The sequence below is a fragment of the Argentina anserina genome, chromosome 4 (genome assembly GCF_933775445.1).
Source record: "Argentina anserina chromosome 4, drPotAnse1.1, whole genome shotgun sequence".
In the NCBI taxonomy this organism is placed as follows: Eukaryota; Viridiplantae; Streptophyta; class Magnoliopsida; order Rosales; family Rosaceae; genus Argentina; species Argentina anserina.
In genome coordinates this window covers 18,721,336-18,736,420 of record NC_065875.1, presented here as the reverse complement: position 1 = coordinate 18,736,420, position 15,085 = coordinate 18,721,336, and the positions used below count along the sequence as shown (strand labels likewise).

The following is a 15,085-nucleotide window of genomic DNA, read 5'->3' as shown; positions in this document are numbered from 1 at the left end:
AAGAATAGCATATTCGTTGGGGTTCGAGTGTTTGACAATGCATATTCAATCTCATAGTTTTAGTTTGTGACTAAAGCTCAAGGTGTTTTCTTTTCAAAGCCATTTGCAAACGTTACTAGTTTTATACCAGGAAGTGTTATGGTGTATATGCTCTGCCTTAATTAATCTAGATGGATCATGGAGTGCTCATTTCACGTCTCAGATGGGGGTAAAATAATATACAGCATTGGTCATGGGGTGCATAGGAATGACATGCAAGAATAACAAGACGAGAGTTACTAATCAGAAAACTGTACGGATAGAACTATGTCTCTATGTATACAGCTGTGCAGGGGAGGCATCACTAGGTGGGGTGGCAATCAATAGCGCCATCCTCTCATCAGATATTATCCTATGTTCCGAGTGAGTTGAACATTTTCCTTTGTATTACAATGGAATCAGGTGACAGTTGATCTTCGGGTGCCAGTAGTTTGGGTTGATATCAGGTGTTGAGCTACTGTTTCAAACCCAGGAAGTAGGGTGCGCCAGTGTCTTTCAACCATAGACCTCCTTGTAGGAAATTACCTGGAGTGAATTCAAGAGCCACTTTTCGGTCTGTAATCACATGGAACCCTTTCCATTTTACCCTTCCTGTGGTTACAGCACCCGGACCCCGATTTCCATACTCTGCATAATACAACGTGTCCAGTGCAAAATTCCCTTGCCATTCCAGCCAACCTGCTGGCTGGATAAAGTCCCCGTATTCGGATTCCATTATAACTGTTCTCGAGTACATCTTCCATGGCCGCCCCAAGTATGACTTGATCTGGAATCTCAATGGAAACAAAAGCTCCTCTGGGACTATCCTGCAGTTCTGGATAACTAGACCAGTGCTTTCCCGCGGATCTTTTCTTCCGTGAGCAGTCACTGTGTTCTGCTGGTTATCCATCGGCTTTCTCACAATGATTAGACTATTCTGGATGACTGTTGTTGAGTCGCCAAAAATGAAGTCAACAGTGCCGGATATGACACAGTTTCGATAAAATTGCCGATAGGCTTGCACATACAATGTGTCCTGGTAGCCATCCATTCTGCAGTTGAAGAAGGCTGACATATCCGACTGGACTCGGAGTGCCACCGCCTGATGCTTTTCAGGGCCGGCTGTGTTCTGAAATCCCATTGCTCTCGCTATGAACCCATGTCCCTGTACGACTGATCATGTAACATAATTAGTTAGAGTCTCTTGTCCTGTCATTCAAGAACGAAAACATAATGGATAGATGGAAATGTAAGTCACAGGGTATTCAACAGAGAGTACTCACTGAATGTGGCAGTGTCCTGGGTAGTGACACCATCAGCGAAGCTTTTACTGCCGGTGACCATGGTCATCCGAGGTCCATCTCCGTACATGTACACATTGTCCTGACCCTTGGCCACAGTTACGTACTCATTGTAAATCCCAGCCTTCACATATATGATATATCTTCCTTGAAATCCTTTTGGGTATGCAGCAAGAGCTGCGCCGATTGTTTTGTATTGTCCACTCCCATCTTTTGCGACTACTGCGTTGGGTGTAACAGCCGGCCTATTTCCGGCATTCATGTTGTTATTGTTCTTGTTCTTGTTGGGTTTGGCGATAAGCTTTCTGTCTGCAGCGGAAAACCATGTTGGAAAAGTGCCATGTTCATCGGTTTCAATTTCTACATCCAGGAGACGACGAGCAGTAGACGTGATATTGTTAGGTTTTATAGGAATGTTGAAGTCGCCTAGGATTTTAGAAAGGGAAGATACAATTGCTAAGGCATTGCTGGTCAGCTGTGAAGCATGGACCATCGCCTCGCTCATTTGTTTCTGAAGGTCTTCGTAAGGAATCCCATCAATGCACGATTCCTGAAATGAAATTGCAGCACTGAACCAGTTCTTAAGATCAGCCTCTTTTTCATTTATTTTGTGTATTTCAGTATCCACAAGCGTCAGAAGCGAATACTCAAGACTCTCAGTTGATGATTCCAACAATTCGTTGCAATCATCGAAGGCCATTTTGCCAGTGGAATTCACATTCTTTGCTTCTTTGATAATGTCCCCTGATTTCTCTAATGCCCCTTTCACCTGTTGGATGGTGTATTCGATGGTGGATCGGATGAGGTCTTTCGGGGTGGCGCTTTCATTTTTGGCAGCGGCGGCCAGGCTATCAACACAAGCTTCTTTGTAATCAACTGGTTCACACATTGCAATCACGGCCTTGGAACTCGACGAAAGCTTGTCCTTGCCGTTGTGGCGAGTAACTGAAACAACAGCTACACAACCAACCACCACTCCAACGACAAGGATAATGGAAATGGCTCCTACTATTGACTTTCCCTTCCTTTCCATAGTCTACCTTCTTTCTCTGTGTTTGATTATGAAGAATGGCTATGTAGCCTAAAGAAAACGAAGCTGCAGGAGCATGGATATACGTTCAATATATAAAGCTAAGATGCTTGCATGCATGGACGCCCAAATTTAGGGTTTAGGGTAGTGTGTGGCCTAGGACAAGAAATTTGAAGGGAGGTTGTGGTAGTTGGAGAGAATGATGGGGTGGTTAACAAATAGTTAATTTAGTGTAGATCTCATCTCCAATAATATCTCCGGAATGCGAGTTCTTTTGCTCACCGGTGCCTGTAATCTATCTTTAAACTTCATGCAGAAGCCTGCTAATTGTAAGATATGACTTCAATTTCCTCAACTCGATCTCCCTTCAATATAGCGTCCATGCCATCGTGTATTTTTGAGACGTCAATGGCAATCGTGTAAGAAACAAATGCCGGCTACTAATTAAGCAGCTACATGCATAGATACTTGGATAGCAATATTCTTATGTGTTTGATGTAGAGAATGAAAACAAACGTTTTACATGGGAAAACAAACGTTTTACATGGGAAAACAAACATTTACTACATAAAATAAACAATATTTAAAGTTAACATTGCATAGTATCTGATCTATAGTGACTTTATATTTCACATATATTTGATGTAGAAAATGAAGAATAAAATCATAGTTTATGCAATTTTTCAATTCCTTATATGTATTAAGGGTGAGTATATATTTTCAACAATTGCCGGTTTGAGATGTATAGCATGTACGTATTGATGTATAATAGAATTTCTTTTTTTGTCAAGCAACTCCTTGTGGAGCGACCATATAACCAAAATCATGTCATGGCAAAACAAGAAGTAATCCAAAAGGTACTGGATATCAAGAAGGAAAAATTGAGGTAGTATCCATATTGAGACAAATTAGAGATGAACGATTTAAAATTGTTCAATATTTAGAGTTGCGTTCTATTGAAATATCAAAGTTTTGAGGGATGTCTAAGGCCCAGTTTGGTACAGCTGTGTTTTGAGCAAAATGACTTTTGAAATTGCTGTGAGAGAAATTTGTTAAATCGTTTGGTAAACTATTTCAGAAAGTGTTATGAGAGCAAAAAATTAGTATTTATGTTTGGTAAGTTGTAACAAAAAAGGCTTTTAGTATGTATAATTACCAAAATGTTAATAAAATAGACAAAATGATTCATTCACCTTTAATTTGTATATTAATTATATGAATTATACACTATGGGATATTCCAATTGTTAGTATAATTATTTGCAATTGTTTTGGTTATACATTGTTTGAACCAAATAAAAATTTACGTTAAAACACTTCAATTTTTAACAAAATCCATCCAGAATATTACACAAAAATATTTATCCACCATAATTAAATAAAACTCAATTTATGGGCATGTAATATTTAGGAAAGACTAAGGACAAAATGGGTTGCCCATAAAATTTCATTAAAAACACTGTAGCTCCGTGTGGCCAAAAACCACTTTCAAAAGCTACCCTCCCCTAGTTTTTTAATTTCAGCTGTGACAAAAATCAATTTGAGTCAAAAGCAGTTTTAGAGAAGTTTACCAAATATCATCAATTTCTCCTAAAAGCTAAAGCAGCTTCAAAAACATGTACAAAAGATGTGCCAAACTGGCCCTAAGGCTTTTAGAACCCTACTAGGCAATCAAGGTTTGTTCCTCACACCAGATTTTTGTCATAATTTTTCAAATTTGAGCCGAGTTAAAGATGAGAATTTGCGAGTTTACGACTAATTATCGCGAATTCGGGGCAAATATCATACACTTCCCGTACTATCGCAAAACTTCCAAAACTCCTCACGATATTATGTTGGCACTTAAAAAATATTATCGAAGCATTAAAAGCTATATTTTCACCGAAAATATCGATGTTAAAACTAATTTTTAGAACGTGAAACAAATAGAGTCGCCGGTGATACCCAAGGCCAAAGACATGCTTCAAACTCCACCAGCTTAAGATCCACCTCCAATTGGAGCTGGAAAGTGATCGGTTAATCGTTAAGTGGAGAAACCACCATCGGCGGTGATGGCGATTTATTGTTGGATTTTGATTTTGTTCTCATTTTTAGCCTCTTCAACTACAGTCTTAATGGATTTTAGGTTTATAAAAGTAGTTTATTTGTACAAAATTTCAGCCAAATTTATCATGGTTTAGGTATTAAACTAAAATGTTAAACATTCATTATGGTTAGCGTAAGGGAAATGTTCAAGTATGTAGTTAGTAAATCGTTGTAATTGATAGCTATCTTATACCTAGGTCTGCTTTAATAAATTTGTTTATCGTGTCTTCTAAAAAATAATGTACGGGCGTTCATGTCAGGTGAAATCTTTGCAGAGGAGAGGATCCGCATGCGTTTACTACTGGGTGAGCAATTGACTCACTGAGTTAAAACTCACCAACATTTTCTTCATTAAAGAACAAAAAATGAAAAACCTTACATTTTCTCTCAACCAATCAGAAACAGTAAAACTAAATACTGAAATTTACCTACTTCAATTATTTAGCCAATGAAATTGAATGAGATCCACCCAAAATAAGAGAAGACCTGTTAGAATCGGAGCGGGTTGATTCAGACGAGTCGAGATAACCCATCCCACTCGCGAACTCACGATTCCGAACGATCCCACCTCGCCCTTCTTCCACCCCCCCCCCCTAATTTCAATTTTCCCACCAATCTCACCCCTTCAAAACCCTAATTTTCCTTCTAATTTATCCATTTCTCGACCCAAAATTGAATGTCCCCAATCTCAAATTCACACCCAACAACTCCCAGATACGTTGACATCTTCACTCTCAGAGTCTCAGGTATGCATAATCTCATCAGTTCCCTATTCCATTTCCCTGTTTGAAATTTGCAGTCTTCAATTTTGGTGCTGGGAAATGAAAGATTTGATTTTTTTTCTCTGGTACTTAGTTTAATATGATCTTAGCTAGCTACCCCACATGCAAATTTTGCTTCATTTTTTTAAACCTTAGTAAGTTAAGTTAAGTTGGTTCAGTTTTAAGGTTTGTTTAGATTTCCAACATTGTATATGTGGAGTGTTTGATTATTGAGTTTCTGAAGGAGTAGAACCAATTTGGTTGGTTCCCCAGCTCAGAGGGAGCAGCCTTTTCTTGTGAAGTTTTGATTTTGTGTTAGTGAACATTGTTTTTGGGCCAAAAAGTTAGATGTCATCTTGGTACCAACAACTAGTATAGAATTTTGATACCTCATTCAGTTTATGAGTAGATTGTGTTCTGTCCCACGTTGGTTATGGACTGAGTTATTCCGGGATGTATCAGTGATTACCGAGTATTCCATTAGCAACAGATTATTTTCAGATGTTCGCGTTGACGTAGCAAGCTGCTCTGCGGAGTTGGGGCAGCTTATTTGGTTTTATCCTTGTGAGAATAGGTTTCTTGTTTAATTTTCAATGTGCTTAATATACATTATGGTGCTCGTGACCTATTGATAGTGTGTGTAGCCTTATTTGTGCATACGTCTTGTGCAGATTCCTATTTTCCCATCTTCTTACCTCTTTCTATGGTTAACAGAAACATTTGTTTTACTGGTGGCAGTTGGACCATGCAAAGTTGTAGGATAAAGATATCGACTTCTATCAGTGGCAATCAGATAAGGTAGTTTTTGGTGTAAATTATTAAAACTGCGAGACTGAAGTCGCAATGCGCTCCTCCGGACTTGTTGACCCAGGATGGGATCATGGTGTTGCTCAGGATGAGAGGAAGAAAAAGGTTAAATGCAATTACTGTGGAAAAGTTGTTAGTGGTGGAATATACAGATTGAAGCAGCATTTAGCCCGACTTTCTGGAGAAGTGACTTATTGTGATAAGGCTCCAGAGGATGTATTCATGAGTATGTCAGCAAATATGGAGGGATGTCGCTCGAATAAAAGACCTAGGCAATCTGAAGATGATGGGCAGGCATATTTGAATTTCCACCCGAAGAATGATGAAGAGGAGGTCCATGTTGGTTATAGAAGCAAGGGAAAACAGTTGATGGGTGACAGAAATTTAGTTGCGTCTTTGGCTCCTCTAAGGTCATTAGGATATGTTGACCCTGGGTGGGACCATGGTCTGGCTCAGGATGAGAAAAAGAAAAAGGTGAAATGCAATTATTGTGAAAAGATCGTTAGTGGCGGTATTAACCGATTTAAACAGCATCTAGCTAGAATTCCTGGGGAGGTAGCACCCTGTAAACATGCACCCGAGGAAGTATATCTTAGAATGAAGGAGAATATGAAATGGCATCGTACTGGGAGGAGACAGAGACAGCCTGATGGAAAGGATTTCTCACCCGTTGATAGGCAATCAGATAATGAGGATCAAGATGATGACCAAGTGGATTCTGCTCTGCATCACATAAGCACAGAAAGATTAATGGAATGTGATAGACGATTGGACCAAAATTCTCGAAAGATTTTCAATGGACCTCAGTGTACTGGTTCTGAGCCATTATACAAACGGTCAAGGCTAGATTCCCTTTTCTTGACTGCACCAAAGAATTTTTCACCACAATATAGACAAGCAAAGGTCAGAACAATGTCAAACAGAATATCCCACAAGGAAGTTATTTCTGGAATTTGCAAATTCTTTTACCATACAGGAGTTCCTCTACAAGCAGCAAACTCCATATACTTCCATAAGATGCTCGAGTTGGTTGGCCAATATGGACCAGGTGTGGTAGCACCTACCAGCCAATTAATATCAGGTCGGTGTCTGCAGGACGAAATTGCAACCATCAAAAGTTACCTTACTGAGTATAAGGCATCCTGGGCAATCACTGGTTGTTCGGTAATGGCAGACAGTTGGTTAGACACAGAGGGTAGAACACTGATCAATCTTTTAGCTTCTGGCCCAAATGGTGTATATTTTGTTTCCTCAGTTGATGCCACTGAAATAGTTGAAGACGCTTCAGAATTGTTTAAGCTGCTCGACAAAGTGGTAGAAGAGATGGGAGAGGAAAATGTAGTACAGGTATTTGGTTTCATAATTTTCTTAATCTCATTCCCCATTCGAAGTTTCTGGCTACTAAAATTTGGTTGCTTCTAACCTCTTCTGCAGGTTATCACTCCAAATACTCCTAGTTATAAAGCTGCTGGGAAGATGCTCGAGGAGAAGAGAAAGAATTTATTCTGGACACCATGTGTCACCAACTGTATTGATCAAATTCTTAAGCATTTGTCGGACATACCTAGTGTAGCAGAGTGCATTAAGAAGAGCCAAAAGATTACAAAGCTCATCTACAGCCAAATTTGGTTGTTAAATTTTATGAAGAATAGCTTTACTCAGGGGAAGGAACTTTTGAGGCCTTCTACTACACGGTTTTCCTCTAGCTTTGCAACCTTACAAAGCCTGGTGGACCATAGGATTGGTCTTAGAAGAATGTTTCAATCAAACAAATGGATTTCATCTCAGTGCTCCAGAGCACGTGAAGGGAAAACGGTCGCAGATATTGTATCAGATGCAGGATTTTGGAAAAAAATACAAGTGGTTAGAAATTCTGTGGATCCAATGATGCAAATTCTTCAAAAGGTTGAGAGAGGTGACTGCATGTCAGTGTCATCTATCTACAAGGATATGTCATCTGCAAGTCTTGCAATCAAATCCATTTATGTTGAAAATGAGCTCAACTGTGAACCAATTTGGGATGCCATCCAAAATCATTGGGACTCATTGAACCACCCTGTATTTGTGGCAGCTTACTTCTTAAATCCATCTTACAGATATCGACCTGATTTTATGGCGGTAGGAGAAAGACCGACTCTTTGTCAATTCCACTGTCATGCTGAGTTCTTTCCTAACCCACTTTTTAATTGTGTAGCATAATATTCGTGGACTTACTGAATGTATTGCTCGTCTGGAGCCAGACAGCGCAAGAAGGATTTCTGCCTGTACACAGGTAATAATCGGACGTTCGTTTATCTCAACTTGTTCTGTTATTATATTCACTCATTCTGGGGCACAATAGCAGATTGCTGATTATAATTCTGCAAAAGCTGATTTTGGAACTGAATTGGCAATTAGTACAAGAACAGAACTTGATCCTGGTAATACATTAGACTGACACATACTCATCTGAAAGTTCCAGATATAGATGCATGCCTATTTATCTCAATCATTAGTCCTTTTGCTGAAACCTTTTGTTTTATGTTGTATTAGCTGCATGGTGGCAACAACATGGGATATGTTGCTTAGAGCTACAGCGGGTAGCTGTGCGTATATTAAGTCAGACCTGCTCATCAATTGGATGTGAGCATAACTGGAGTATATTCGATCAAATGTACAATCTAAGAAGTAGTCATTCATCTCAAAACAGATCAAGTGACCTCATGTACGTTCACTACAATTTGCGTCTTAGAGAACTACAAGTAAGGAGGGGAAACAGTTCAGTTTCCCTCGACAATAGTCGGCTAGAGCATTTACTGAAGGATTGGATTGTAGACACAGGGAGAACCAACTTCTCAGAAAATGAGGTACTCCAAAAAGAATCTGTTCGACTTACTCCTCAGAGATCTAACAGCTAGATTTGAGTTATTATGTTGTGAAGTCATGGTAGCTAGGAATCCTTTTTTACTCTCTAAATCAGTTCTTTTTGTCTTCCTTTGTAGGAAGTCTTATATAGTGAAATGGAACAAGTTGATGCATATGAGACTGACATGATTGACTACGAAAGTGGAACCGCAGTTGCAGGCACTGGAAACAGATCAGTTGGGCTGCTGAACTTTGCTGATACAGATGTTGATCCTGTAGGTGCGTGTATTGCCACTGATGATGATTGTGAAAATGAGGATGACAATGGTGAATTGAACTATTATGATAATGAGACAAATTATTAGCCTGATGATCGTATGCCTTACTAACACAGTAACACGACAGTAATTTAGGCACCACTGCCTTAGTTCTGTAATTATATTCGTATATATTAGCTTTGAAGTACCATACGACGTGAGTAAGGCGTCTTTACGTGTAATATTGAGCCGAGGTTATAGATGCATCAGTGTTCACTATTCTTAACACGGCTTTGCATTGACAACCTATGTGGAAACAGGAGACGAGACAATCCCGAATCCTGACTATTAAGTTCATATTGTCACTAGCTATCGTTTTTTATTTCTATCAGTGCTTGGTTTTAGAACCAATAGAATTTCATCGGAAACAAATTTGCCGACCACTCAAACTTTGCCCACTTCCTTCTTAAATCTACGTCATGTGTCTTCTTGTTTAACCATGATTTAACTATAATTATCAATATAAATTTATAATAGTAAATTATAGTCTGAAACTTCCATGGTGGCCAATATATGTTAAACACGATAGCTAAATGAGGTCTTTCAAATTAATTGGAATATGAGCAAGTAATCTTTTGAGTATCTTCATTAAGAAATACCCATCACTATAGTTAAACACGTTCGCAGGGCAGTACCAAAATGAAAAACTAACATTTGATGAAGTCTATAGACGAAGAAGTTACGTATATAAAACTAACCTAGAAACATCTGTGATAAAATCTGAAGAAATAAAGTCGATTAGAACTTGCATCTTAATAAAAATATCGTAACGATACGTATTAACTAAGGGAACAAGATTTTTTTTGCCGGGCTTGTTTATGTACTAAAATCAAAAGTAATTAAAGAACTTCTCATGAGTAAAGTCAGTTATGTAACATCATGGTATGACTTAACAAAAAAGAATGTTATTGCAGTGTGGTCATGTATGATTGAAACGTTTTGTTTTATTGATCTCATTTCCTGAAAGCTTTTTGATCAAATTTTCAATAGTACAAACAATTTAATGCATGTATTGAAAGCAATTTTATATATAGTTTTTCACACATTATCGTGTAGGATATCACGTATGTTATGTCCTCTTATATTGTGATTTTTTTGTCATGATGTACATATTTTTGTCTTTCTCGTGTCTTATTTTCTAAATAGAAGATTGCTGACTGAATTGGATATTGAATCGGTCTTGGTTGCCTTTGTGCTCTTAGGGCACACATTTTTTCTTAGTTTCCCCCAGTATCTTACATCTATTTGTAACCTCAGATTTTTAACATACCAATGTAGAGTTACCAAATTTTCAAAACCCAAAAGCGATAGGTATTGTATATTTTCATTCAAAAGATATGCAGACTCCTACTCCTACGTACAAGAAGCTGATGATTAACAGTCATCACCTGTTCTGGATCAGAAAATTTATATCCCGTCGGAATTTTAAGCCAAACAGTATAGACAATAAATCAGAGTAACATGGTAAAACAAACTCACCCAACACACACTAATACTAGGGCCTTCGGGTCGGGTCCAAGAAACATTTGCTCCGTTGCGGCCCGCGTAAGGATCCGACCCGGTTAAAAACGTTCTCACTCTAACCTGATGCTTCTTGTTCAACCTTGAACTCACTCCGCCTTCTCCAGCTTCTACTTCTTCTCCCTCTCAGCTCGCCGCCTCTACCACCCCCTCTGCTTCCTCTTCTCTCTCTATCGTTTGAAGCAGCGCACTGATTCAGTATGTTTCTTCTGGTTGTTGTGTTTAGTGTTTCATAAAAAAATGGAATACTTGTTGATGGTTTGTGTCAGTAGTCGTCAATTAGACAACTTGTGTATGCATGTGTTTGTGGGTTTTTTGAGTTCGGTTCCATGACTTGTGTTCTTTTTTTTAAGAATGCCAGAAACCAAAGCAGTAGTTGGTCTCTCCTGGGAACCCAAGATTCCCAATTTCTCGGTGGCAGCGAAAACTGGCGTTAAAGTTGATGCAAAGCCTCAAGAAACCAATCACCTCTGGAAACCCGCTGCCCAGCTTGTGGATGGTCTCTTTGTGCCGCCCAATAACCCGAAAACGCTTAACAAGTTGCAGAGGAAGCAGCTCAAAGACACCACTGGCTCCAATTGGTATGTCTCTGTCTGCCCTTTCTGTGATCCATTCAATACTTGTGTTGTAATTGAAAGCATTAAGGAATGGAATGAATTCGTAGTGGTTAAATTTTGTTATGTTTGGTTCAGGTTTGACATGCCTGCGCCAGTCATGACCCCGGAGTTGCAGAGAGATCTCCAGTTACTCAAGGTATGGTAAAGTTTGTGCTTTTGTTTTTGCCTCGGCGCTTGCAATGTTATATGTCTTTGCTCATTATCGAATTGTTACACTTTATCAGATGAGTAGTTGTGGGTAGATACATGTCTTCTGAGGTATTTTTAGCATCTGTTGGACTGTCAAATATAAGCTTATTACAAGTTGAAGTTTGCATTTGATGTTACAGAGTTCATTAGTTTTGTTTGTCTGATGTTGCAAGTTGCAACTGTGGTTGTCGAATATGTCTTATCTGCTATTACTCACTGAAGATGACTTGATTGGCCTCAAGAGTCTTGTACTTTTAAAAAACTAGTGCCACAGCAGAAGTTTTAGACTTTTTGGTAGTTATGTATGCATATGACATGTGTTCATAGTCCAACCCTGACTGTTAAGAAGTTTAGAGGATTGAGTCCACTAACAAAAATGATATAAGTCAGATTCTTTATATGCTTTAGCTGGTTGGTATTGTAAACATTTATGAGACCAGTATCAGAATGTTGGGAAATCCCTTGCTAGCACAAATTAGAATCCTGTTGATAATAGAACTTGGACAGAAATCTAGAAAGTGTACCTTCTGTTGGTGCTATGGCGCCTGAGGTTCTGCATGTCATACAAGTTTGGAGATGTATTCCTAGCATTGTTTGATCTGCAAAATTTGTACGTGGTGTCAGAATATATTTATTAGAAAACATCAATATGTGACCATTAATGGTAGTATGATGCCCGAAAAGATAATTAAGAGTAACAACAACAAGAAAAGCAGGATGATCTCACCTCTTTATCCCGTTCTTCTCTTTCCTCTTCAAGAAGCTTTATCCTATTATGAGCCTCATGAAGTTCCAGTAGCTTACTCTTAAGTTGCCTGACCAGAAATTATTATCTAATTTATAATGTAAAGTAAAAGTTGCATAAGAATGTGACCAAAATAAAAAAAGTTGCACAAGAACCTAATCAGGAGCTATACATAGAATCAGGTCTTCATCTTCTTCAATATTTGTGTTTTCTGAATCCTCATTTTCAGTGAAACTTTCAAATTTTGGAATTCCAGCTCTAGTGCATCTCTGATCAATCGATGCTTTTGTACATCATCCATCTCATACACCTAAACAAGGAGTATGCCCAACAAATTTTTTGAGTCAAGATTAAATCACTAAATGTCAAACTCGTACTGAGCACACAGATCCTTTCATTGTTTTTAGAATTAATTTCAGTTTATCTCCCTAAACTTTACAATTTTACATCCAAAATCAGGTTATCTCTTAAACTTTTATTTTAATCAGTTTCCCCATATACTTTTAAAAGACATTAAAGAATGAAAAAATTCAGATTTTTATATGGATTATATCGATAATTATGCTACGAGACCTAATTTTAAAACTTCAAGGTTGTTGTAAGCTTATTGGGAATTTTGTTTTGGTCTTGTATATATGATTTGAAGCATTCTTTTTTTTTTTAAAGAAAATCTGAATTTTATCCTTTTTTGATGTCATTTAAAAGTATAAGGGGGAAACTAATAAAAATAAAAATTTAAGGGGTGAACTGATTTTAGGTGTAAAGTTTAAGGGGGTAAACTGATATTAATTCTTGTTTTTAAGTACAAAACCTAACTCTAATTGAAACTCTTAACACATTGATAAAAGGCATGCTCATACTAGTACTAGACAATTGTTCATTATTCGTAAGTGCTGAAACAAATATGCACTTAGTCATTCCTTGTCCCATGGAATTTTATCACAATTTCAGCTTTCACCAAAATGAACAACTATTAATCTCCAGCATTCACTTTTGCAGTTTTCCCTGAATCCCGTCTTCGAATTCACCCTATTTATCTCTCTTTGAATTGGCGCTCTTTCATTACTCCAATATGTAAATCCATCACAATATTAATATATATCTCTTTAAACTTACTGATGATATTAGAGACTTGTTGAGATAGGTGATTTCTTTGTTGGCATTCCAGATTACCCCGTGCACATTATGCTTTAATTTCTGTTGAAATAAAGTTTAGTCTTGACATTTTGATTTGCTGTTGGTGCAGTTAAGGAATGTCATGGATCCAAAGAGACACTACAAGAAGGGTGATTCGCAAACTGCCAAGTATTTCCAGGTTAGATTCAATAATAAAAGTGCAATAAGCCAGTTGATGAAATGTAATATTTGTCTTATTATATTCCATATAATGAAGTTAAATTGAGCTCCTTAATAATGATATTAACATAGGATTCCTTTGTATTTGTCAGGTGGGAACAGTGGTAGAGTCGGCATCAGATTTCTTCTCAAGTAGACTAACAAAGAAGGAAAGGAAGGCAACCCTTGCCGATGAGCTACTTTCTGATCCTGTGCTTGCAACCTACAGGTGAGATAGCAATATATATGAGGATGATTCTATTTGCTCGCAAAATTAAGAGTTTGGACCCCTAAAATGCTGTTACCACACCTTTTCTTACGTTTTTAAGCATAAAAGTTATATGTGATTTATCAATAGGGTAGTATTGTAAGATGTTTTAGATGCTGATGTCTATATCACTTTAGTGTATGTGGAGAAGTACTGAAATTTTCAAATACTTGCTTCTTTTAATGTGTTATAAGGTATAATTAAATAATTTTACTGAAGAAAACAAGAGAGAAATATTCATTAATGCTGACAGAATAATTTGATGCGTGCTTGTTCCACATGCCACTGCTTTTAGTTGAAGTTGTTTATCTTATGAATCCACTTTTCAGGAAGCGGAAGGTTCATGAGATTGAAGAGAAGAATCGTCCAGCTGATAACGAGAAGTGGAAGAATAAAGGGAAGACATCCTATAAGCGTGCAAAGCAAAGACGACATTAATTTGTCTCAGATATACCAGATTTTGGACATTTATCGAGATATATTATTGTCAAATTTTGTACCAATGTGAGCCGAACAGACTTGTAGTTCAAACCTTGTATGAGAAGCATTTATGTTATAATGATTATGTGCAACTCATCTTCCGTTTCAGCTTTTTACACCACTACTTGGACCTATGCAGGAGGAATTCTTGCTGGGGGGAGAAATCCCGTTACAATAGGAGTAGTGCTATGAGCCTTGTGATATGACTTAACTTCATTTAGCCATGTTTTACTTGAATGAATGCAATTGATCAACTATGATTTATGTAGACACTACAAATTTGTTCTCAGTACTGTGATATACCCGTTTTATTCGGATTTCTCATATGTTTATTTTCTGGGTTAGACATGGACATATATTCTCTCCTATATGTTTATATTCCGATTCTAGACCCAAAGTTATCTTGACGCCTGAATTCGACACAGTTGGACTCATTGATAGCCACTGAACGCCACCATGCTTTGCTCTGTTGTCATATCGTTCTCATTATTAGTTGCCCGAGTGCTGATCACCTTCGACTTCAACTCACATTATAACCGTTTCATTGCCAAAACATTTTTCCGTAGGGTCTTATTTGATGTTCTGATCAGTCATCACATTTCTATGTGCATCGTATACAAAGTATGAGACTATAGATATGGTCTAATTGTTGAGCGAAAATAACATCAAACTATGACCCATCAAAACCGCTTCTTACTGTGTTACAACCTTCAACTGTATGGTGGAATCGACGTACTGGAAGAAACTGCAAAAAGTGTGCTAGTTTTA

General features: G+C 37.8%; 3 protein-coding genes across 5 annotated transcripts; 2 read left to right on the top strand and 1 right to left on the bottom strand.

The window, feature by feature from the left end:
- Nucleotides 1-493: 493 nt before the first annotated feature.
- LOC126792321 (pectinesterase-like) lies at nt 494-2,468 on the bottom strand. The gene is made up of 2 exons (XM_050518772.1): nt 1,302-2,468; nt 494-1,191 (listed from the first exon to the last, which is right to left on the bottom strand). The coding sequence occupies exons 1-2, from the start codon at nt 2,350-2,352 to the stop codon at nt 494-496; spliced, it is 1,749 nt and encodes a 582-aa protein (XP_050374729.1). The 5' UTR covers nt 2,353-2,468.
- A 2,568-nt stretch (nt 2,469-5,036) lies between these two features.
- LOC126790697 (uncharacterized) lies at nt 5,037-9,447 on the top strand. 3 transcript variants are annotated; one of them, XM_050517039.1, is made up of 7 exons: nt 5,037-5,179; nt 5,933-7,348; nt 7,436-8,119; nt 8,196-8,273; nt 8,346-8,421; nt 8,534-8,847; nt 8,983-9,447. In XM_050517039.1, the coding sequence occupies exons 2-7, from the start codon at nt 6,038-6,040 to the stop codon at nt 9,208-9,210; spliced, it is 2,691 nt and encodes an 896-aa protein (XP_050372996.1). In that variant the 5' UTR covers nt 5,037-5,179; nt 5,933-6,037; the 3' UTR covers nt 9,211-9,447. The 3 variants fall into 3 exon arrangements, with proteins under 3 accessions (XP_050372996.1, XP_050372994.1, XP_050372995.1); XM_050517037.1 differs by having other exon boundaries at nt 8,343-8,421; XM_050517038.1 differs by having other exon boundaries at nt 5,909-7,348; nt 8,343-8,421.
- A 1,336-nt stretch (nt 9,448-10,783) lies between these two features.
- On the top strand, nt 10,784-14,418 carry LOC126791494 (rRNA-processing protein fcf2-like). The gene is made up of 6 exons (XM_050517952.1): nt 10,784-10,881; nt 11,037-11,264; nt 11,376-11,436; nt 13,481-13,549; nt 13,683-13,798; nt 14,167-14,418. Exons 2-6 carry the CDS (start codon nt 11,038-11,040, stop codon nt 14,273-14,275), a joined length of 582 nt encoding a protein of 193 aa, XP_050373909.1. The 5' UTR covers nt 10,784-10,881; nt 11,037; the 3' UTR covers nt 14,276-14,418.
- Nucleotides 14,419-15,085: the final 667 nt, after the last annotated feature.